The 24592-nt window shown below is 35.9% G+C and overlaps 1 protein-coding gene and 1 pseudogene across 1 annotated transcript in view; one reads left to right on the top strand and one right to left on the bottom strand.

The window, feature by feature from the left end:
- The window catches only part of egg (SET domain bifurcated histone lysine methyltransferase eggless), a 625200-nt gene that overhangs the window by 583903 nt on the left and 16705 nt on the right, over positions 1-24592 (top strand). Inside the window, exon 27 of the mRNA XM_090414562.1 lies at positions 20458-20546. Within this exon, the coding sequence (XP_090270688.1) occupies positions 20458-20546 (89 nt within the window). The remainder of the gene's footprint in view (positions 1-20457; positions 20547-24592) is intronic.
- LOC150092872 (small subunit ribosomal RNA) lies at positions 17525-18838 on the bottom strand (annotated as a pseudogene).

The following is a 24592-nucleotide window of genomic DNA, read 5'->3' as shown; positions in this document are numbered from 1 at the left end:
CTTGCCAACATTTATCTTGAAAATTTGGAAGTTAAAGCTATCTCTTCCTATCCCTTAAAACCAAGAATTTTGAAACAATATGTTGACAACATTTTCCTAATTTTTAGCTATGGCTATGATTTTCTCTTGGATTTCCTTGAACATCTAAATGGTCAACACCCAAATATTAAATTTACGGCTGAGTTTGAAGCTAATGGTTCCCTTCCTTTTTTAGATGTCAAACTGACCCGTTCTTCAGAAAAACTGAAAATCTCAATCTACAGGAAACCTACCCATACCAATAGATATCTCTATAGCCAATCCCATCATTATCCTCCTCAGAAATTTGGAATAATTTCTACTTTGGGACATAGAGCTCGCTCTCTTCTTGATGACCCGATTGAACTTCATAAAGAAATCAAGTTTCTTAGATCTACTTTCAGACTAAATGGATATTCTCAAAAAATTACTAAAAAATTCCTATTTCATCCTCCTAGCCACCATAATGAAAAGATGAATAATGTAAAAGGTAACATCTCTTTACCATATATAAGCTCTGTTTCTCCCAAATTAGCCAAGGTTCTCTAAAAATACAACGTAAGAACTTTATTTACTCCTCTTCCAAAAATCCGTTCTCTAGTAAGCCATCCAAAACCTAGTCATCATAATCTTAAATATCTCGGTGTTTATCAGATCTGGTGTGACTGTGACATTCCTTGCTTTGGCCAAAAGCAAGATAAGTCAATCGAGTTACTCATTGAGGAACGCAAGAGGAACATCGCTTATAAGAGAACACGTGCTAGTGATTTATCTAGCCATGTTCTATTTTTGGCCAATTCTGATGAAGAAAACCATAGCCATATAATCCTTTGGGACAAATCTAACATTTTCCGTTGCCATGATGAATTGGAGAGGAAGATTATAGAATCTAAGGAAATCATCCTCAACCCTGTACATCTAAACACCAACCTAAGCTACAACCTTTCAGACTGTCATTTTGCTGTGATCAAATACTGGTGCTCACGAGATGCCATACGCATGCACACGTCTAACAATGTAGCCAACGAGGGAATGGCTTTGAATACGTTGACTTCAACGTTATAATGTTAAATATATACATTTACTTTCCATGATGTTTACATTTTTTTACCATGTTTATTATTTCTTTTATAATGTGCACCTGAGAAGGCTGTCAAAAAGCTGAAACTAGTTGTGTAATACTAATAAACCTTGTTCCTTTTCTCTCAGTTTAAGTCATTCAATTCTTTTTAAATATATGTAGTGTATATTTACTGTATTTTTTTGAATAACGGCTTCACATGTGTAAGAGAAAACTAAATATAATTTATTACTCCTATGTATTTCACTCAATATATCTCATGAATTTCTTTCAAGGAGAAGACAGAAAAACTGGTAACAACATTTAAATTCTGAATATCATAGCTGATTTGTGTACCATCATAGGATGTAACTAATACTATGATAGCCACACAGATTACTGGTTACTATGAATAATGTTCTTCTGAATCATTCTTTGTTCAATAATTTCTAATTTGATTCATGTATATTAATCATAAATATAACCATAGAATATCTACCAGGATATTCCTAACCCAAAAAATCCAAGAATGAGTCATGCAGCATGCGTATGATGATAATCAGCCTATCTTTTCTACCGACTACAGGATGAAGGCCTCTCCCATTGCAGGAGGGTTGGGTCCACTTCTTCCATGGTGACAGAGTCCATCTCAGGAGAATGTATATATACTTGGATGAATGAATGTATAAAGGTGGAAGACAATCACAAACATCCATTTCTAGGCGGGATTTGAACCTGCAACCTTTGCTGGAGAGCTGATATGCTAACAACTCGGCCAACCAGGCCAACAATTAATTAATTAATAATAAATAAAAATATAAAAAATTATAAACAATTAACAGTCATCACTTCCCAAAACTTAGAAATAGGCATACAGTCGGTCTGATTAAGATTAGAATGGTACCGTAGGGCTTCACATGATTCAAAAAATAAACAATCAGATTTCAACCTACTGTAGTGTAGCATCTTAGTATGGTTCCAGTGTACTCTCTGTTTAATGTTGATGGCATAAGAAACAAGATCTGAACCTTCAGAATCCAAAAATCTTGTATAATCGTCTTGTTTTTCATTTCTAATAGTAGCAGAATGGCCAGTCTGTCCAAAGTAGCAAAAATGACAAGAACAGATTATTTGATAAACACCAGGCAAAGATAAAAGTGATAATGTATCTTTGATAGGTGATAAGAAAGATCACAACTTCCGAGCAGGTTTTAAGATAATATGTAAATTATATCTGTGAAGAGTTCTTGCTGTCTGTCTTCTCCTTGAAAGAAACTCATGACATATTGAGTGAAATATATAGCAATAATAAATTATATTTAGTGTTCTCTTACATGTGTGAAGCTGTTATTCAAAAAAATATAGTATGTTTAACACGTATATCTATATTAAACAACTAATAGTGTATGTTTGTGCATTAGAACTACATCTTTGTGTTAAGGGACAGACTTTCATTGGCCATTATTTCTTGAAAAATATCGATGTTTATAACTGCTTTCTAAACATTTTCATAAATTTTTTGATGAAATAATTTAAATATTGATGTTTTAATCATCATCAAATTCCTGATGTACACCCTCAAGGGATGTGCAGGATATTACAATAGTAAGACATAAAAAACTAACTTTCTATGAACAATTTTCCTCCAAATTAATCTGTTACCTTTCAAAATCCCAGTAATGTCAGATGTTATATATATATAAGGTACTTCTTACTGTATCAATCAACCTAGATCTTGGTCTTCCTCAGGATCTTTTTCCTGTGATCCTGACATAAAACACTTAATTTGCTAACCTTTGATACCATCTATTCACTTCCCAAATCTTTCTCCGAACTCTCATATCTTTGGTCTCTGATCTTTGATCAAGTGTTTTATTTCTAACCCAGCTTTCAGACCCATATGTTAAAATTGGTTTTAACGCTGTCTTGTATAGTAGTTTAGTGGTTTGACTAATTTTTCACTTATTCCATACAAATTTATTAATTTGACTTCCTACCAGACCAGCTCTGCTTCTGTTTATTTCCAAATTTAATTTGCCATCTTCATTAAAATTTGTGCTTAAATAAATAGTGTAAATGTTTTATTTGTACTGTGAATTTTTGCCAGCCTGGTTGGCCAAGTGGTTAACATATCTGCTCTCCAGCAAAAAGGCTGTGGGTTCAAATCCTGCCTTGGGCATGGATGTTTATTTGTGAAAATACTAGTAGTGGTGGTCAGCAGTAGATGGCGTTGGTGTGGATGATGAAGGTAGTTGCAGCTGGTGAAGATGGAGAGCTTTAGTGCAGGTACCCTCCCTTGATGAGTCGTTGGAATCCCTGGAGGTGTTATGTAATAATAATAATAATAATAATAATTTTTTTTTTCATCAAGGATGCAGCTGACTTTTTCAGTGTTTCTGCATGTTTTCATTGTTGTCTTTTGATTGCTGATTTTCATACTAAATTTATTAAACATTTATTATTATATTAATATTATAAAATTAAAATTATATTAATATTATATTATTAATATAATTATAATTATATATATATATATATATATATATAATTATTATAATTATATTAATATTAAAATTATAATATTAATTTATTATACAAAAATATTTTGGGAAAATTTGGAGAAAAGAGCAAAGCTAATAATAATGGCAAATACCTGTTCGATTTCTGCTCAGGACATGGACTGGTTATTACTAACACCATGTTCCAACATAAAAATGTGCACAAATTCACATGGAAAGAAGAGGCACTCATTGATTATGTTATTGTTAATAGTGATGTTTTCTCCCTGTTGCAGGACACCAGCATGTACAGAGGATTTGAAATTGGAAGTGATCACTATTTAGACTTGAGCAGGATAAAATTGAATTTCATATTGAAAAGAATAATAAGAAAGTTTTAAAGCGAATAAAAGTTGAGCAGCTCTCAGATGTGAACTGTAGACTAAAATACACAAAGATTATTGAAGAAAAAATGAAAGAGTTTGAGAACAGGAACCAAACCTTGGAGATTCAGTGGCATGCCTTGAAGAAAACCCTGATTGATTCAGCCAGAGAGGCATGTGGTGAGGTAGTCTGCAAGGATAGAAAAATCAGAACTCCGTGATGGACACAGGAAGTTAAAGAGGCAGTGAAGGAAAAGAAGAAAGTATATCCTGGAAAATAAGTCAGCTTTTGCTCTTAGAGAATACAGAGACAAATGTAAGAAAGCTAAACACTGTGTAAAACTAGCTAAACAAAAGTCATGGGAGGACTTTGGCAAGAACATAGAAAATAAATATTAAGAAGGTGGTAAGATATTCTGGAGGTTGTTGAAGAAGCTTAGAAATAGAGGAAAGAGTGCTGTAAAAGGAGTTAGAGATGATTAAGGTGACATGAAAATGGGAGAGAAAGATATCCTTGAAGTATGGAGTAATTACTTCAAAAAATTGCTAAATAAAACAACCAGTGATAGCACAGTGGTAAAAAACACTCAAAAGGCATACAGTCGGAAATACATATCCATACTTGAAGTAGGAAAAAGCCATCAAAGGCTTGAAATGTGGAAAGGCAGCAGAAGTAGATGATATTCGACCAGAAATACTGAAATATGGTGGTATAAAAGTCTTACAGTGGCTGCACTGCATGGTTCAGAAAGCCTGGACAGAGGGACAAATACCTGATGATTGGAGTAGAGCTCTCATAGTACCTATTTATAAAAAGGGAAATAAAACTGAATGTGAGAATTACAGAGGTATTTCCCTTCTGAGTGTTCCTGGCAAGATCTATGCAGGTATACTTGAGAAACGGTTGAGAAGAATTGTGGAAGAAAAGCTTGGTAAAGAACAAGCTGGATTCAGGCCAATTAGAGGCTGTCAGGATCAGATCTTTACTTTATGGCAAATAGTTGAGAAAGCATGCGAATATAACAAAGATCTATTTAAGTTTTGTTGATCTGGAAAAGGCATATGACAAGGTGCCAAGAAAGAAGCTATTCAATACACTACAGTTATATGGTGTCAATAGGGCATTATATCAAGCAATACTTAGTCTTTATTTGAATTGTAAGTCAGCATTTAGAATTGAAGGAAGTACAGGAAGATGGTATAATGTTAAATCTGGTGTGAGACAAGGATGTACATTATCCCCTGTGTTATTCATTATCTATATGGATCACATTATGATGGAAAGTGGTATTAAACATGATATCTGAATTGGAGATGTTAATGTCAGCTCTTTGCTTTATGCGGATGATGTTATACTTCTAAATAAATCTACTACAAGCTTGCAAGATTCCCTGACTAAATTGAATAACTGTTGTAATAGATATGGTATGAAGATCAGCATAAAAAAGACAAAGACAATGAAAATAGGTAGAATTGTTGAAAATGTCAACTATGTTGTGAATGGGGAACCTGTGGAACAAGTAAAACATTTAAGTTACTTAGGCATGATTTTTAGTGAAGATGGTAAATTAAATATGGAAATAGACAACAGAATCAACAAAGCTGGTATGGTAGGAAGTCAATTGAATAAATACATATGGAATAAGAGAGAAATTAATCGGAACACTAAATTAGCTGTATACAAACCAGTTTTAATTTATGGATCTGAGAGCTGGGTCAGAAGTAAAACAGTTGATCAAAGACTAGAGACTGCAGATATGAGAATCCTGAGAAAGATTAGAGGCGTAAACAGATGGCATCAATGGCAATATCATTAAAAACGAGGATATTAGAAAAGAACTTGACATTGTCAGCATCGAGGATGCGCTAGCAGAGCTAATCTCAGGTGGTATGGTTACTTGAACAGAATGGGCAAGGAAAGATTAGCAAAACAAGTGTTCTGTGCCAGGTTGGCAGGAAAATGACTCAGAGGAAGACCAAGATAGAGTGGATTGATACATTACAAAGTGCCTTAGATGATAGAAATATAAGTTCTGATAATGTTGGAGTCTTGACAAGTAACAGACTGATTTTTAGGAAAATTGTAGATAGGAAGTTAGTAATGATGTAAATTTTTCATGTAGTACTATCATATCCTGTACACCCCTTGAGGGTACATGTCAGGAATTTGATGATGATGATGATTTATGAAACAGTTATTCAGTTTAGTCAAGGAATTCTGCAGACTTGTACTGTATATTATATTTACGTGTATAGTATCATCGACATAAAGTAAAGAGCTGGGATTAATATCTCCAATTTTATATCAGGGGTGCTTAAGGGTCAAAGCTGTATAACTGAGAGGAGACCTCCACATAGCCTTTAAAGGAATGCGGAGAACCGACCAGGGCTTCTGACCTAATGTCCAATCCTCACCTTCTCGTGGTGCACCCTGTTGGGTATCTACTTTGATACTGAACGAACGAGGATGGGCTGGCAATTTGGGATTTAGCCGACCAAATTGTATTCTTATTGGTTAAACCAAAATAAAAAATGATGGTACAACATGACAAAATTTCATGCCGGCTGGGGCGTCGCCCGGTTAAACAAGGCCCCCGTTGTTTTCGCCAGGGAACCAGGGCGAACAGCGAAAAGTCAGCTACTGGAACAAATCTGAAAACAAACCCCAACTCAACATCACCAGAGTTAAAGATCGGTACTATCAACGTAAGAAGCCTGAATGGCAAAGAAATGGAGCTAGCTGAGGAATTAGATAAGTACCAGATCGACATAATAGGGGTGACTGAAACAAAAAAGACCAAAACTGGTGAGATCTTTCTGAGCCATAAATACAAAATGTTATATTCAGGCAATGACAATCAAGGAAAAGAAGGAGTAGCCATAGTATTCAACACAAAATACGAGGCTAATCTTCTTGAATGGCAGTCAGTCTCAAGTAGAGTAATGTGGGCAAATATGAGAATGGTGAACTGGACAATGAGACTTATTTGTGCCTATGGTCCCACAGAAGGTTCTACTAAGGTAGAAGTGGAGGAATTTTTTGAGGCTTTAGAAAAAGCAACTGACACAATGAAAAAGGAAAAGTTGGTCCTTGTTGGGGATCTAAATAGCAGAGTAGGAAATGATTGTGAGACATACAAAAATATTTTGGGAAAATTTGGAGAAAAGAGCAAAGCTAATAATAATGGCAAATATCTGTTGGATTTCTGCTCAGGACATGGACTGGTTATTACTAACACCATGTTCCAACATAAAAATGTGCACAAATTCACATGGAGAGAAGAGGCTAGGAATAAGAAAAGTCTCATTGACTATGTTATTGTTGATAGTGATGTTTTCTCCCTGGTGCAGGACACCAGAGTGTACAGAGGATTTGAAATTGGAAGTGATCACTATTTAGTCATGAGCAGGATAAAATTGAATTTCATATTGAAAAGAATAACATGTAAGAAAGTTTTAAAGCGAATAAAAGTTGAGCAGCTCTCAGATGTGAACTGTAGACTAAAATACAGAAATATTATTGAAAAGAAAATGAAAGTGTTTGAGAACAGGAATCAAACCTTGGAGATTCAGTGGCAAACTCTGAAGGAAACATTGATTGATTCTGCCAGAGAGGCATGTGGTGAGGTTGTGTGCAAGGATAAAAAAATCAGAACTCCCTGGTGGACACAGGAAGTTAAAGAGGCAGTGAAGGAAAAGAAGAAAGCATATCAAAAGTTCCTGGCAAATAAGTCAGCTTTGTCTCTTACAGAATACAGAGACAAATGTAAGAAAGCTAAACAGTGTGTAAAACTAGCTAAACAAAAGTCATGGGAGGACTTTGGCAAGAATATAGAAAATAAATATCAAGAAGGTGGCAAAATATTCTGGAGGTTGTTGAAGAAGCTTAGGAATGGAGGAAAGAGTGCTGTAAAAGGAATTAGAGATGATAAAGGTGAAATGAAAACAGGAGAAAAAGATATCCTTGAAGTATGGAGTAATTACTTTGAAAAACTGCTAAACGAAACAAGCAGTGATGACAGCACAGTGATAAAAAACACTGACCAGGCATGCAGTCAGGAATACATATCCATACTTGAAGTAGAAAAAGCCATCAAAGGCTTGAAATGTGGAAAGGCAGCAGGAGTAGATGATATTCGACCAGAAATGCTGAAGTATGGTGGTATAAGAGTCTTACAGTGGCTGCACTGCATAGTTCAGAAAGCCTGGACAGAGGGACGAATTCCTAATGATTGGAGTAGAGCTCTCATAGTACCCATATATAAAAAGGGAAATAAAACTGAATGTGAGAATTACAGAGGTATTTCCCTACTGAGTGTTCCTGGCAAGATCTATGCAAGTATACTTGAGAAACGGTTGAGAAGAATTGTGGAAGAAAAGCTTGGTGAAGAACAAGCTGGATTCAGGCCAAATAGAGGCTGTCAGGATCAGATCTTCACTTTACGACAAATAGTCGAGAAAGCATGGGAATATAACAAAGATCTGTATTTAAGTTTTGTCGATTTGGAAAAGGCATATGACAAGGTGCCAAGAGAGAAGCTATTCAATACGCTGCAGTTATATGGTGTCAATGGAGCATTATATCAAGCAATACTTAGTCTTTATTTGAGTTGTGAGTCAGCAGTTAGAATTGAAGGAAGTACAGGAAGATGGTTTAATGTTAAATCTGGTGTGAGACAAGGATGTACATTATCCCCTCTGTTATTCATTATCTATATGGATCACATTATGAAGGAATGTGGTATTAAACCTGATATCAAAATTGGAGATGTTAATGTCAGTTCTTTGCTTTATGCGGATGATGTTATACTTCTAAATAAATCCGCTACAAGTCTGCAAGATTCTCTGACTAAATTGAATAGCTGTTGTAATAGATATGGTATGAAGGTTAGTAATAAAAAGACAAAGACAATGAAAATAGGCAGAATCATTGAAAATGTCAACTGTGTTGTGAATGGAGAACCTGTGGAACAAGTAAAACATTTCAGCTACTTAGGCACAATTTTTACTGAAGATGGTAAACTAAATATAGAAATAGACAACAGAATCAGCAAAGCTGGTATCGTGGGAAGTCAATTGAATAAATTCATATGGAATGAGAAAGAAATTAGTCGGAACACTAAATTAGCTGTATACAAGACTGTGTTCAAACCAATTTTAACTTATGGATCTGAGAGCTGGGTCAGAAGTAAAACACTTGACCAAAGACTAGAGACCGCAGATATGAGAGTCCTGAGAAAGATTAGAGGCGTGAACAGATGGCATCAATGGCAATATCATGTTAAAAATGAGGATATTAGGAAAGAACTTGACATTGTCAGCATCCAGGAATGCGTTAGCAGAGCTAATCTCAGATGGTATGGTCACTTAAATAGAATGGGAGAGGAAAGATTAGCGAAACAAGTGTTCTCTGCCAGGTTGGCAGGAAAACGACCCAGAGGAAGACCAAGATATAGGTGGATTGATACGGTACAAAGTGCCTTAGACGATAGAAATATAAGATCTGATAATGTAGGAGTCTTGACAAGTAACAGACTGATTTGTAGGAAAATTGTAGATAGGAAGTTAGTAATGATGTAATTTTTTCATGTAGTACTGTCATATCCTGTACACCCCTTGAGGGTACATGGCAGGAATTTGATGATGATGATGATGATGATGAATTTTATATCAAGTTTAATGCTACTTTCCTTCAAAATTTAGCAGATCCTATGTTATATTCTCATGATTTCTCAATCATTTTAGAATGAAAATCTGATCCTGACAACCTCTATTTGGCCTAATCCCATTTATTCTTCTCCTTGCTTCCTTTCCACATTTTTTTTTAACCTTTTTTCAAGTGATCTTGCATAAATCATACCAGGAACACTGTGTAATTTTCTATTTACATTTTTATAGATGGCTAATCTACTTCCAGATGATTGCATCTGGAATTTGACACTGCGACCGATTCTTCTGAATTATGTAGTATAGCTGCTGTAAAAACATTTATACCTTTATATTGGAGCATTTCTGGTTGAATATCATCTCCTCAAACTGCCTTTCTGCATATCAGATTTTTGAACTTTTTTTTTTTTGCTGCATTACTCTTGCATGTTTTCTTACACTATGATATCACTGCTTGTTTCAATTAGCAATCTTTCAGAGCAATTAATCCAGACATCTGAAATATCTTTATCTTCAGTTTTCATGTTACCTTTATTATGTGATTCCTTTCACAGTACTCTTTATACCAAGAGACTGTTTTCAATATCTACCAGAATATTGTCAGAATATTTATTATTGATATCATTATTAAGAGACCTCCAGTGAGTCACGGACTCAAGGCCACATACTGCACAAACCAGCTGTCATGCTTGTTCTTGAATTTATTCACACTGCATGTACATACAGCATCCAATGGCAATCCATTCTAATCATGCATCACTATATGAGAGAAAAATCTAGACCCCCTCCCCCTTCTTAGCAGCATTCATTCTCAGCTTCCATGGATGCCCTCTTATCCTTTCCTCACCCTCCATAAAATGAAAAATTCAATCAACTGAAATCCTGTATGACTTTTTCAGAAATTTGTAAGTCTCATTCTCCTCTTTCCTAGTGTTTTTGCAGTCTACAAATTCTCAATCTGTCTTCATAATCAGTATTCCACAGTCCTGATATCATTTTTAACACTATCCTCTGCACTCTCACCACTATATCAGAATTACAACAGAAATCAGGAGACCAGACTTTCAAACAATAATCCAAGTGAGGTCTTATCAAGCCTTGCAAAGAGGCAAAATGAAATCCTTATCTTTACCTGTCAAAGTTCGTTTCAGCATTGCAATTATCTTTTGAGTTGTATTGCAATCTTTACTACATAGCCCTTGAACTTCAACTTCCTATCCTTCAACACTCTGAGATCCTTAGCCTGATCAAAAATTCTAGCATAATCCCACTAATATAATATCATATTGGATATCTAATCATGCCAGTGTGCATGACTTTACATTCAATTGACATTCATTTTCCTGTGCTCGCAATTCCAGCCTACCTATTTAAATCATTCTGTATGTACTACATATCAGCCACATTCCTGATTACCCTACCTATCTTTGCATCATCAGCAAATAGCTGTATGTCACCAATCAAATCCTTCCCAGTATCATTAATGTATGGATTACCAATGATGCAGTCTGTATGTTAGATCTACAAAATGTAGATTAGGTCTACAAAATAACATTAGACCAAGAACTGATCCTTACAGTATACCAGTGGTTACCTTAAATCTTACAGATTTGCATCCCTCATATACCACTTTTTGATATGTTAATCAGCCATCCTTTTATCTGCGCTAATACTTTATAATCCAATCCAGTGGCACACTCATGATTTCATATTGGGGGGGGGGGGGGGGGGAGTTGAGTAGACGATTTGAGAATACACACTTTTTGCATATGACCTATGACTAAGCATCTGCCGTGATTGCCAATACATGATACCCGTGATCTCCTCTTGCTCTCAGGCAAACGAAATAGCGCTCGGTCCGCCCGAGCACTACTTCATTTGCCTTGCATTCACATCGGCCGTGATTCCCGAGAGCTATAGGGTGTTCCCACCTTATTGACCGCTAATTCACAAGTAGTATAGAAATAGAAGGCATGCCACAACATAAATAAAAAAATGAATTTTAATTAGGAAAAGATTTTTGGAAATTTTTCTAGTGTTTTTTCCTTTTTCTTTTGGGGGGGAGCCAGGCCCCTTGCCCCCCCCCCCTCCTTCAATAAATTCAGTTTCATTCTTCTCATGTTATTTTACTGCTACTCAATTATTTTTGGATACTTAAAATCCCCAATTATGATTATTTGTTTCATCCCCATTGTCTTTATTTGGTGATACATTTCTTCTTCACTAGCAGCCAATCCACCAGGTCTGTGACAACACCCCAACATGTATTTGATCTTGTTAGACTCCATCTCACACTAGATGGCTTCAAACTCATTGCCATATGAATAACTGTTACTAGTATTACAATCATAGGTCACAATACTAACTGGATTCAAGTCATCTGATATTTTTAGGAGCGTGCCCCCCTCATGTCTTATCGTGTCTATCTCTCCTAAAAATATTGTACCCTTTCCACATGATACCAGTTAGTGTGTCTGCTTCTGATAGCCAGGTCTCATTAATGCCTACAATCTGAAGTCCCAATATATTGACCAAGGCAACAAACTCTACCCCTTTGTTTCTGATATTCCTAGCATTCATGCACAGACATAATAAAGCTACCTGCATGTTCCTTTGTATTCCTTTGTTCTTGTCTGTAGTCTATATGTCACAGTTAGACAACTTGCAGATCTCCTCTGGATCATACTGAAGTCTTTTTATGAATTTTGTTTAGCTAGTTTTACACAGTGCTTTGCTTCATTACATTTTTTCTGTATTTTCTCAGAGCACAAACTGGCTTACTTCCCAAAAACTTGCAATATGCTTTCCTCTTTTCCTCTACCTTTTCATTTTTCCTAAATAATGTTTTTTCTTTCTTACACATTCTTCATTTCAATGATATCTAATTTTATTTGGCTCAAAACTAAATGGTGATCACTTTCTATTTCAAATCTTTTGTATACTCTTGTGTCCAGAACCAGCATGATGACATCACTGGCAACAATAACATAATCAATAAGACTTTTCTTATTTCTTGCATCTTTTCTCCATGTAAATTTGTGCATACATATTGTTAGAACATGGTGTTAGTAATAACTAATCCATATCCTGAGCAGAAATTTATTCTGCCTAAAGAAATATCAGTACTTCAAATGCTATATAGGAACAAATTATTGTAACAAGAGCAGGTAAGGTAAATGCAACTGTTATTATGCACCAAACAAATTACAACAGAAAAGTGAGTTATCTCCTTAAGGACTCCTCTATTATAAGATTATAGATTTGAATCCTACAAAATCACAATAGAAAAAAGTATAAATTAAAAAAAAAAAAAGTTACGTCTTGGCTAAAAGAGATTACCATAAAGCCAGGATAGTTGACATGGTAATCCCTTATCATGTCAACTATCCTGGATACGTTGTCCCTAAAATTCACAGCCCTACCTACAAACTGGCCAAACATTTATCCAAATCTTCCTGCCATCCTTCACAATCAACTCTTCTTCATCTGTTAAGAGTTCTCTACACTTTAAAACAATAACAAAATTGAACCTTGACAGATTCTGACATCATGGTCAATTTTGATATTACTTCACTATTCACTAATGTACCTTTAATAGAGAGAGAGACTTGCCTTCATTAAGCCACATTTCACCCCCCCCCCCAACATGATTGAATTATTCAGATTTGCCATGTATTCAGGTTATTTCTTATGAAAAGAGGGAAAAAAAAATATGAACAGCTGAACTGCTCTATAATGGGTTCCCCTCTCCCAACTAACTTCTGTATGGAACATTTTGAAAACCAAGCACTCAACAGAACTACACTTAAACAAATAATATGGCGGCACCATGTTGGTGATGTGTTTGTCATTTGGCCTCATTGTCTAGATACAGTGGATACATTTTTCTTGCATCTTAATAGCCAACATCCTCAAATAAGCTTCACCATAGAAAAAGAAATAACTCCTTATCCTTTTCCATTTATAGAAAACCTACTCATACAGGAAGGTATTTAGATAAGCAATCACATCGCTATCCTTCCCAACAGTATGGCATCCTCAGAACACTTACTCACCGAGCCAGAGCTATTTGTTCAATTGTCACAGCCCTTGAAACTGAGATTGGGAACTTTTCATTGCCTTTTTAGCCAATGGCTACACGTATATGAAATACTAAATGTATTTCATATGTGTGTTCCCATCCCTCTGGCAACAGCACACAAGATCAGAGCAAAACCATTCCCATCTCATGCATTAAGAGTACATTAGAAAAAATAGCACAGTTCTCTGTGAATATAAGATCCCTGCTAATTTGTAACTATTCATTCAGCTAGCTACATTCATGAATTCTCTCAAAGACCAATTTCATTCTCTTGCACATCCTGACGTGTATAAGGTTCCTTGTATGTGCAGGTTAGTCTTCTTTGGACAGACTGGTAGATCAGTTAAACATCCACCTTCAAGAACACAAAAATTACATCTGCGATCATGTCAAGTCAGGATTGTCAGGCCATGCTCTGGATAGTCCTTCACATAGGATTAGATGGAGGAAAACATCAATATTGCATAGAAGTCATTCGATAGGTCTAAGAGACTTTTTTGGAAAATCAGCATCAACTATGAAGTACTCTGTCTCTCTAAACCTCAACAAGTATAGCTACGTTAATTTGTCAAAGATTTGGGAAATGTCCATTTCCCAAAGGTGATCTGGTCCACAGAGGGTGCTATGTAAGTATATTAGTTATGTTTTATTTACAATTTGAATTGTTTTCCATAGTTATTTAGTTCAGTGCTATGTGCTCTGAGGATGCTAGGTAGAAAGCCAGTGAAACATTAGTAAGTTTAATAAATGCATTTTTTTTCTCTCTTAGTGTTGGGTATACTGTGAATTGCTATTATATTATAAATAATCAATGACACTTAAGCTTTTTCATATGAATTATTCTTAGCTTTGTTCTTATCTTTAGATTTTCCCAAAACTTTTCTGTATATCTGGTAATCATTTCTTACTCTGCTGTTTAGGTCTCCAATAAGTACCTACTTTTTCCTTTTCTGTTGTGTCAGCTACTTTCTCTGTCAGATGCCATGAAAAATTCCTCCATTTCTTCCTTAAAAGAATATTCTTTGGGACCATAGGCACAAATAATTCAGTTATCCAGTTCTCTTCTTTCTGAGATTTTTCCACATCACACTACTTTTTTTTTTTTTAATTTAATTTTTTTATTTTTTTTAATGTTGGGGCTACATACGAGAGGTTAGCTGTCAACCTATAGTACGTTAGTACCATATATGGGTATAGTGGGTCGAGAAAGGAGAATCCTGTTTACATTTGATTTAAAAGGCTGTATGTTGTATTCCTTGGGAAATACGTCAGGAGGAAGACTTCCCCAGCATAGCAGTAGCAGGGATGAAGGAGGAGGAAAAGAAACTTGTTGGGTGGCAGCTGTACGTGTTCCAATGGGCTTAGTACAGAGTGGGGGAATTATTGATGACGTTTCAGGTGAACATTTCCCATGGAAATATTTATAGAATACACAAGTTGCAGAGACCAAATGTCTTGTCTCTGCAGTGGGGGGGGGGGGGGGGGAGTGTTGGTAAGAGATGGGTCATTTATCAGTCTAATTGTTCTCCTCTGTATTGAGTCAATCATTTTGAGGGAGCTTTTAGGAACCCCACTCGAAATGTGAGAGCAGTATTTGATAGCTGGGCGGATTTGTGATTTGTATAAGGTTAACTGTTTTTAGGTGAAGTAATGTCTTGAGCGAAAGAGAAAACCTAGTTATTTGGAAGTTGAGGATGCAATGGTTGTGATGTGTTTATGCCAGGAGAGGCTTGATATCAAGGTAATTGCGAGAAGAGAAATCTCATCTTGTCTGGAAATTTGAGTGTTATCAAAAATAATGCTGGTGGAAAATGGTTCTTTTTTGTGAGAAATAAGACAGAACTGGGTTTTACTAGCGTTGAAGTTGACGAGGTTATCTGAGCCCCATTGGAGGATGGTTTGGAGGTCAGAATTAAGGGCAGTGGTGGTTGATGCTATGTGGGTTCAAGTGAGTTGTGTACAGTAGGGTTTGTAAACTGAAAAGGAGGAGCACAAAATGTGCTGTCATCTGCAAAACTGTGTATTGGGTTGGAGGTCAACTGAAGTAAGTCATTGATATATAGAAGGAAGAGGGTCTGTGAGAGAACTGAACCTTGTCGGACCCCAGCATTAGTTAAATCGTGAGAGGATAGGGAGCTGTCCACCATCACGCCAAAATGTGAGTCCAGACAGGAAGCTGGCAATCCATCTGCAGAAGTCCCGAGTTGCTTAGTAAGCCTTTGTGCCAGATCCATTTATTGAAGAGGATCGGTGAGAGAACTGAACCTTGTAGGACTCCAGCATTAGTTGGATGGTGATAGGGAGCCATCTACCATCACACATAGTGTTTGTCCAGCCAGAAAGCTGGCAATCCATCTGCAGAAGTCCTGAGACAGTCCAAATGATAGGAGTTTGCTTAGTAAGCTTTTGTGCCAGACCTGGTCAAAGGCTTTAGAGATATCAAGTGCAGCTACTTCGGACTTGCCAAATTTTTCCATAGCATTTGTCCGGCAATGGGTGATGTATGAGAGTAGATCTCCTGTTGATCGGCATCAACGGAATCCGTACTGGTAGTCGCTTAAATAACTGGGTACCTTCAAGGTAGAATAGGAGTTGAGAGTTGGTTTCCTCCATCACTTTGGATAGGACTGAAGTGAGTGAGATAGGGCAGTAGTTAGATGACAACAATTTGTCACCCTTTTTAGGAATGGGTTAAATATAGGCCAGTTTCCAGGCTTTGGGATATATTTATATATATATATATATATACATACACCAGTGGAGTAAGAGAGTATGTACAGGCAGCATAGGATAGGAGTCAGTTCTGGTGCACAGACCTTCAGGACAACTGGAGGAATGCCATCAGGACTGGGAGACTTTTATTGTGTCTAATTTAGACAAGAGGTTTATGACCTCTTTTTGGCAAAAGGATACAGGGGCATTGTATGTTGGGCAGTTGCAATGACTGGAGGGCATTAGAAGCCAAGTGTGAAGCCAGGGGGTTAGCTTTTTCTGTGGATGATGTTGTAATTGAGCCATCTGGGTATGATGGGGTGGGAATAGTGTAGGGCAAAACCAATTGCCTTGGTGAGAGACCAAACGGCATGGCTGCCATTTGGACAGGCTGCAAGCTTTCTGCTTTTTGTCTGTTCAAATTCTGTTTTAGAAACATTGATAATTTTCTTGCATCTGTTTCAGGCATTGAAGGATACAGGCTAATATTGCCTGCCATTTAAGTAGATTATCCTCCTATTTAGTTTTGAATACTATAGCTACTCCTTTTTGCTGACCATTAAATCTAAGCAACAACAAATATATTTGTTCCTTAGAAAGATCTCTCATGTATTTTGGCTTCTTTGTTTTTGTAACACTTATCATGTTGATCTGGTAGTACTTATCCAATTCTTCTGTTTATTATTGTTACATGACACCTCCAGGAAGTCCAAAGACTCATTGAGGGAGGGCACCTACTCTATAACTCTCTGTCTCCACCACTCAATCCACCAACTACAACAAACCGCAACTACCATCATCATCATCTACTGTCCACCACTAATATTTTCACAGATAATCACAAACATCTATACCTATAGACAGCCTTTTGGCTGGAGAGCGGATATTTTAGCCACTTGGCCAACCAGGCGGCAGTGTTGGAATTAACCAGACAAATTGCACCACCACCCACTGAATCAAGAAACTGTTCTTAATCTGTCAATCCTTTCAGTGTCTGGGCCTGTTAAGTTTTGCCATGTTGAGTCAAATTAAGCTGCAGGCTCCACTCCTGGTGGTACCCTTCCATCAATTCCTTTAACTTTCAGCTTTGCAACCATACTTTCCCTGGAACCCAAACACTTTGGTTTCCGAGAAGCTGCCCACTGAGTCAGTTGAGGAACTCATGCGGATCACTGTTTGGCATCGTTTATGATTAGAACTTGGATGGTATTTGATCGCCTTCAAACCTCTGACTTTCATTCTTGGCAAATGTTTTTGCAGTAGTTCATCTTGTGATGGTCCAAGAATTTCACCTCTAGTGTCTAGTCTCGTCTGTCCCTCTTAATCATTACCTCATGTTCCAAAAAACAACAAAATAGAACCAAGGTCCTATTTCATGCACCATTATTCTCATATTATGCCTGCTTTAAGCATGCTAATTTTTGAAACTAAACATGCCGGTCACCCAAGACACTTGGTGAAGAGAATCGAGGAAAATTGGCTAGATTGTTCAGGCCAGTCAGTAACCACTGGATGACGGACCCACCCGTCTGGAACTGAGATCCAACTATGAACTTTTTTAACCACAACAACTTTAATATACACTATTGGAGCTGGAATTACTGCGGCGTCTTGCCCTTCAATAGATCCTAGTTAAAGGGTTTAGAGTGTACTCATTCCAACTATGAGGCCTCAATATAGTCCCATATTGTTATTTTTGGTCACTGCCTTCCTGTGCCCGGAGTGAATAATTTGTGTGCCTGCTGCCTTCCTTGGATGTGGTAGCCATTTCTCAGACTACCTTTCCGGAATCGAACCCTGATTCCCCGCTACCAATTACGACAATGGCAGGTTATGTTTAACTTTTCAGTAAACTCACTAGGATCTCATGATAGTCTGACTATTTTCCTTTTCTTTTCTTTTCTTTTTTTTTTTTTTCAAAATATTTATTTGAGAAGCTTCTGTTTTATTTTTTATAAATTTAGTTTGATTCTGATGTTATCTGCATTATGCTTTAGGAAAAAACCCAATGTCTTTCATTAAGCAGTACTGTATGAAATTATTATCATTTGTGACAGACTATTTTGCAAGGTCTGGTAGGTGCATAACCTGCCATCCACAGTTGATAAGGCAGACACTTGAAAGATGCATCGCTGGTACGAGACTGTGCAATCTTCTCAAAGTTGTCCAGAGTCACCAGGAATTTCGGACCAAAGCTCGATTGGTCTTGGTCTAATAAAAGCACTCATCCTCAAAGGTTGGAGCTCTGCTGCATGTATTAGTTCTAGAATTACCACAGTTATCCAAGTAAAAAGGTATGTTCTAAGGAACCATAATCATTTAGCAATCCATTCGTGGTTTCACCTTGCTTAGGCATGTACTTAGACATGCATGACGTAATCTTTGAGACAAGCATATGGCTACTGGCAGGATCAGCCAGGTAGCACTCGATGAACAAATTCAACATGGCATCGCCATGGTTTCCACTGCATCATGGTGTTCGATCTCACGGAGCACTACGGTATGCTACATCGTAGGTACCAATGTCGTTCTGACCCTGTACTGAGGAGTGGTTTGCCTCGACCTCATCCTGTGCAGATGAACCACTTGGGAATCAGCTTTGACTTCATTAGAAATCTCAACACTCATCATAGAGGCAACAAACTCGTTGATTCACAATGGAACCCCAGAAGCTGCTCATTCGGCGCTTGCACTGAACTCAGTGATGGGGGTTTGCTGTGTAGATCACAGAGGAAACGATCATCGAACAAAGTAAATATATTAATTAAACAGTATTAGTCCTAGTATAAAGCTGTGAGCCACTCCACTACTCATCCTCATTCTTATCAGTTCTGTTCTTCTGCTAGTTCCATTTGATGCTGTTGGCTAAATCCCAAATTGGTAGCCAATCCTCCTTTGTTCTGCATCCAATTCCATACTTACTAATGGTGTGCTTAATGAGAACGTGAAGATTGGACATTGTCAGAAGCCTCTGGATTTCTTAAAAGGCTACTTGTAGGTTTCCTCTCAATTAGTCTGCTTTTGCCCTTAAGCACCTCTCTGTAAATATATAAATTTATACGAATATATATATATATATATAATAAATAAATATAAATATGAAAATATATATATAATAAATAAATATAAATATGAAAATATATATATAATAAATAAATATAACTGTTTTTGTGTTATGAACAGATATAAAGTTTTAAACACATAAGGACACATTAAATCTAACTATTTTTGCGCTAAGTGATATGAATAAGTTTTTTAAATTGAAGTACTGTATTGCAAACTTTTACTGTTTGTTACTAGACTAAATACATAGTGATTGAAGCAATATATGGATTTAGTTAATTCATATAGGGTTTTTATGTATTCATTACATTCAGTTATTGTTTAATTTAACTGCAAATTCCATCTTTTCTTTTACTTTCAACTTTTTTGTGTGTGTGTGTGTGTGTGTGTGTGTGTGTGTGTGTGTGTGTGTGTGTGTGTGTGTGTGTGTGTGTGTGTGTGCATGTGTGTGTGTGTGTGTGCGTGTGTGTGTGTGTGTGTGTGTAAATATATAATATTTACACACACACTTAATCCACCAACACACACAATAATAGTGATTGAAGCAATATATGGATTTAGTTAATTCATACAGGGTTTTTATGTATTCATTACATTCAGTTATTGTTTAATTTAACTGCAAATTCCATCTTTTCTTTTACTTTCAACTTTTTTTTTGTTTGTGTGTGTCAGTTTATTTCCTCTGTATTTTGTATTTATGTTTGTTTATGTTTTATTTGTATTATGTGCAAGTAGTTGCTACCTTATCTTTATTTTTATTTTTAACATGACGTTTAATCCTATTTATACATACCAGCTATGTTATTTTTACTTGCAGTAACACCTTTTCGGCTGTATAGCTAAACTTTGCATTCTATATTAATAAATTGTTTAGAGATTTTGATATTTATAAATATAAATAGTGTACTCTTAATGGTAAATATTGATTTACAAATATAAATTATAGAAATGATTATGCTTACCTTTCTTTTACAGCATAGTTGCAATCCAAATGTTTTTGTTCAGAATGTTTTTGTGGATACACATGATTTGAGGTTTCCATGGGTTGCCTTTTTTGCAATGAAGTAAGTTGTTTTTTTGTTTTGTTGTTGTTAAATAGATATGCACCATCAGATATATACATCTTTCTTCACGATTGCAGTTTTCTCAGTTAGTATATTCACATGCATATCAGAATTTTGTAATTTATAACCAGGAGCATTGAGAGCCGATGCCATGCCTGTGGAAAAAGCTTTTAGCAGGTTCCTCCCCCCCCCCCAAAAAAATAAACAAATAAAACAATTAAATTTATACTTTGTTTTATTAGTACCAAAAAAATTAATAAACAATATCAGACTAGAAAAATAAAAATTGCACACGCAAAACTTTAATAATATAATAGCAACAATTAATCTTTATTTCTTACAAAAAACTATTGGCAATATAACAAATAATTGCATTTATATTAGAGCTTTCCTGACCTTTTTTACTTGCAACCATTTGAATAATATGATCAAAATATGTCTGGCTAACATTGTTTCAATATCCATAGTACCTAGACTATTCAGACAATTTTGGCACATAGTAGATTTTAATACATTCTTAATTCTTGCCAATACACTGAACAACCTTATGGCCTTAACGACAGTTACAGGTAATGTGCAAAATATTCTGAGAGCAATGCAAATGTTGGGAAACACTGTTTCAATTCATCAGCAATTTCTTTGGAAATAATTGAGTTATATTTGTTACTTATATTTTTAACATCCTGTTTTAATCTGTTGTCATCGACTGTTAAGCAATGCCATAAAAATCTAAATGAATTGCATATTTCATTTACAGCACTGTATCACCAATTTCAAATTTTCGATAATGAAATCTAGAATTTTGTAAAATACATGAATTATCACCATCTTGAACGTTTTCATCAACAAATACTTTTCTAAATGTATGTGTTTTAGTGGACAAACTTGTGGAAGGTACAGTATTTCAATTTGAAAATTTTCAGCAACAAATTTGCATTCACTAAAAATACTAGTCCACTTCAAAATTCATTTTTTGATGTTGGTTTCTTCAATATCAATTGTTGTAGTTATTTCCTGTAAAATTTTGTTTCTGTAATTTATAGCCCCCAATATTTTAAACCACATAGGCTAAAATTATGCACTCAAAAAAATTTATGTAAATTAGAATGCAAATGTATTTAAATCAGTCCGAATTTCTGCAATTAAATTTAATGACAAAATTTCTTCCACTGCTTTTTTTTAATCCACCTATATTATTTGTGAATGGCTTTATAATATCTATTCTTGCTGACCACAGCATGTTAAATAAAATGTGCAGGGAACATCCAATATTTTGTTTTAAAATATCCCATCTTTGATGGCTTAAACTAAAAATATTGTACAATTTTTGAACGGTCCCAAAAAAACAATAATTGTTTCAATACAAAAAATAATAATTGCTTCCACAGCTTGTATGCCAAAAGGATTCAATGAATGACATGCACATTGAGAATATTATTATTATTATTATTATTACGTCACACCTCCAAGGAGTCCAAAGGCTTATCAAGGGAGGGCACCTACTCTACAATTCTTGGTTTCCACCACTTAATCCACCAACTACACCAATGCCATCTACTGGCCACCACCACCACCGCTACTAGTATTTTCACAGACATCCATGCCCACAGTGGGATTCGAACCTGTAGCCTTTTGGCTGGAGTGGATACACTAACCACTTGGCCAACCAGGCAGGCATATATACTGCCAAAGAATTTTTTTTTTTTTCAAAATAAAACTTTAAGTGGCTTTATAAGAGCCACTCATATTGACTCTGTTGTCATAATCCTGGCCATTGGGATTTTGTGTTCTTCAAAAATACTTAAAATTATTTTGGCAATCGCTTCTCCCATTTCCTGGTTGCAGTCGACAAATTTCAAAAGTCATCTGTTCAATGTGAGCCGAATCAGGAGTTGCATCTACTATTACTGAGTAATACTTTGCTTTTGCTCTTTCCTTGAGAATTGCTTTTGTTACGTTATCTGCACAGCATTCTATAAATTCCTTCTATCTTTCAGCTGATAAGTAATGTACTTGCAAATGGTTATGTGATGATTGGGATTGTTTTACATAGTCCAAATGTTTTTTTTAGTACCAGGTCATAGTGACTCATTAATTCTAAAATTCCCAAGAAAGTTTCCATTTCTGAGGTCATCTAACAAATTTGTTTTGTCTCTAAATGCTAAACCTCTTTCTCCTAAAAATAATGTAATGTCCAAAATTCTGTGTAATATTTGTTTCCATTCGCATTCCTGATTCTTGACATAATCATGAAGATATGAATTTACAGTTGTTGTGTTGCCAGGATTTTTCTCTAAATTTCGGCATTGAATATAATTCATTTTATGGTTAATATTATTTTGATGTTCAGGGATTTTTTCATACAGTTTCTTTCATTTCTGTTTTGTTGAATATTCAGATTTGAAAGCAAAACAATGCTTCTTTGCTGTTGCCCCAGACAAGCCAATCTTGAAGTATTTGTTCACCATTCTGTAAAGTTATTTTAAGTAAATTAATTATCGTATTTGTCCACGTATAAGATGAACCCTACTTTTTCGTACCCAAAATTAAGAAATCAATATTTTAAACATAAAACAGAACACATTTGATATATTTTTTAAATATTCAAAGTACATTTAGTAATTAGGTAGTATTTTTAAGATACATACTAAGAAATTTTGCATCACTCTCAGTTCCGGGCATATCATTTTCTTCATCACCATTAGTTCCAGACATATCACTTTTTTCAACCTCTACTGTATCACTGCTGTCTTCTGAGTCACTGTCTATATATATGAGATCATCCTCAGTTCCATCCATAGCATTACTGATTCTGCATTTCTTGAAGGACTTCACAACCACCTCTTGCTTGACTCCATTCCATGAGATCAGGACCTATTTGCAGGTAATAACTTAACACTGACAGGAAGAGCAAAAAAAACCAACCATTACCGAGGTTGTTTTTTTTTATCTTCCTGTCAGTGTCAAGTTATTACCTGCTTTTTGCATCCATTTATTCCATTCTTTTTTCATTAGAGCTTTGAAGGGCTTGTTGATAGAAATGTCTAGTGGCTGTAGCTGACTGTAAGTCCCAGGAATAACTGCTAGCTGTGTTCGCAAATCCGCTGCAACCCTTTTTGTCTTTTCTGTTAAATATGCTCGGAACTGATCAAACACGAGCAGAGCTGGCCTCTTCGAGAGCCCTCCAGGTCTTCTGGACCAAATCTTTACAAACCAAATAGCCATGATCTCTTCATTCATCCAGCCATTCTCATGAACTTGGACAAGAACACCAGGTGGTGTGCTCTCTTTAGGATATGTTTTCCTCTTAAAAATGAGCATAGGAGGCAGTTTGGTACCATCTACACAGCATGAAAGTACAGCAGTTTAGTGTATCTTTTCATGACTACTTGTTTTGATTACGACTGTTTTGACCCCATTCATATCAACAGTTCTGTTGAAAGGCACATCAAAATTGAGAGGCACCTCATCCATGTTTGCAATCTGACTTGGTTCAAAAGCATATTTTTTCTAAAGTTTTATGACATAGGAGTAAAACATTGGATTTTATCCTCGTAAGCTGGTGGCATTTTCTGGGCTAACTTGACCGTGTTCTCATGGCCAGCCCTTCTCTCCTCATGAAGTTGAAGCACCATTTTGCCTTTCCTGTGAAATCATTTACACATTGCAAGAGAAAAAGGTTTTCTTTTGCAAACCTTTTTGCCTCATATTGAATAAGCTTGGTTGACACACATATCCGACTCTGGCTGCTCCATAATCCAAGCCTTAAGCCTCTGCTCCAAGTTTGGCCATTTTGCTGGTTTTCCTCTTAAGGCTCTCTTAATTTTTGGCATCTTGAGTGGTTGTTCTTTCTGTTTTCTCCACTATCTAATCATACACTCAGTGGGAGGAGGTCCAAACTGTCTCTCTGAAGCTTTATTTCCATGTCTTTTGCATAATTGATGACTTTTAACATGAATTTTGAAGAATACGACAATCATTTTTTATTTTTGGACATTTTTATGGGCTAGTGCTCAAAATATTGTTAATGCATTCATATGTCTGCA

This window comes from Typopeltis vanoorti, chromosome 25 (genome assembly GCF_054136105.1).
Source record: "Typopeltis vanoorti isolate ZY-2024b chromosome 25, IOZ_Tvanoo_1.0, whole genome shotgun sequence".
Classification (NCBI taxonomy): Eukaryota; Metazoa; Arthropoda; class Arachnida; order Uropygi; family Thelyphonidae; genus Typopeltis; species Typopeltis vanoorti.
This window is presented reverse-complemented; position numbering and strand designations above follow the sequence as displayed.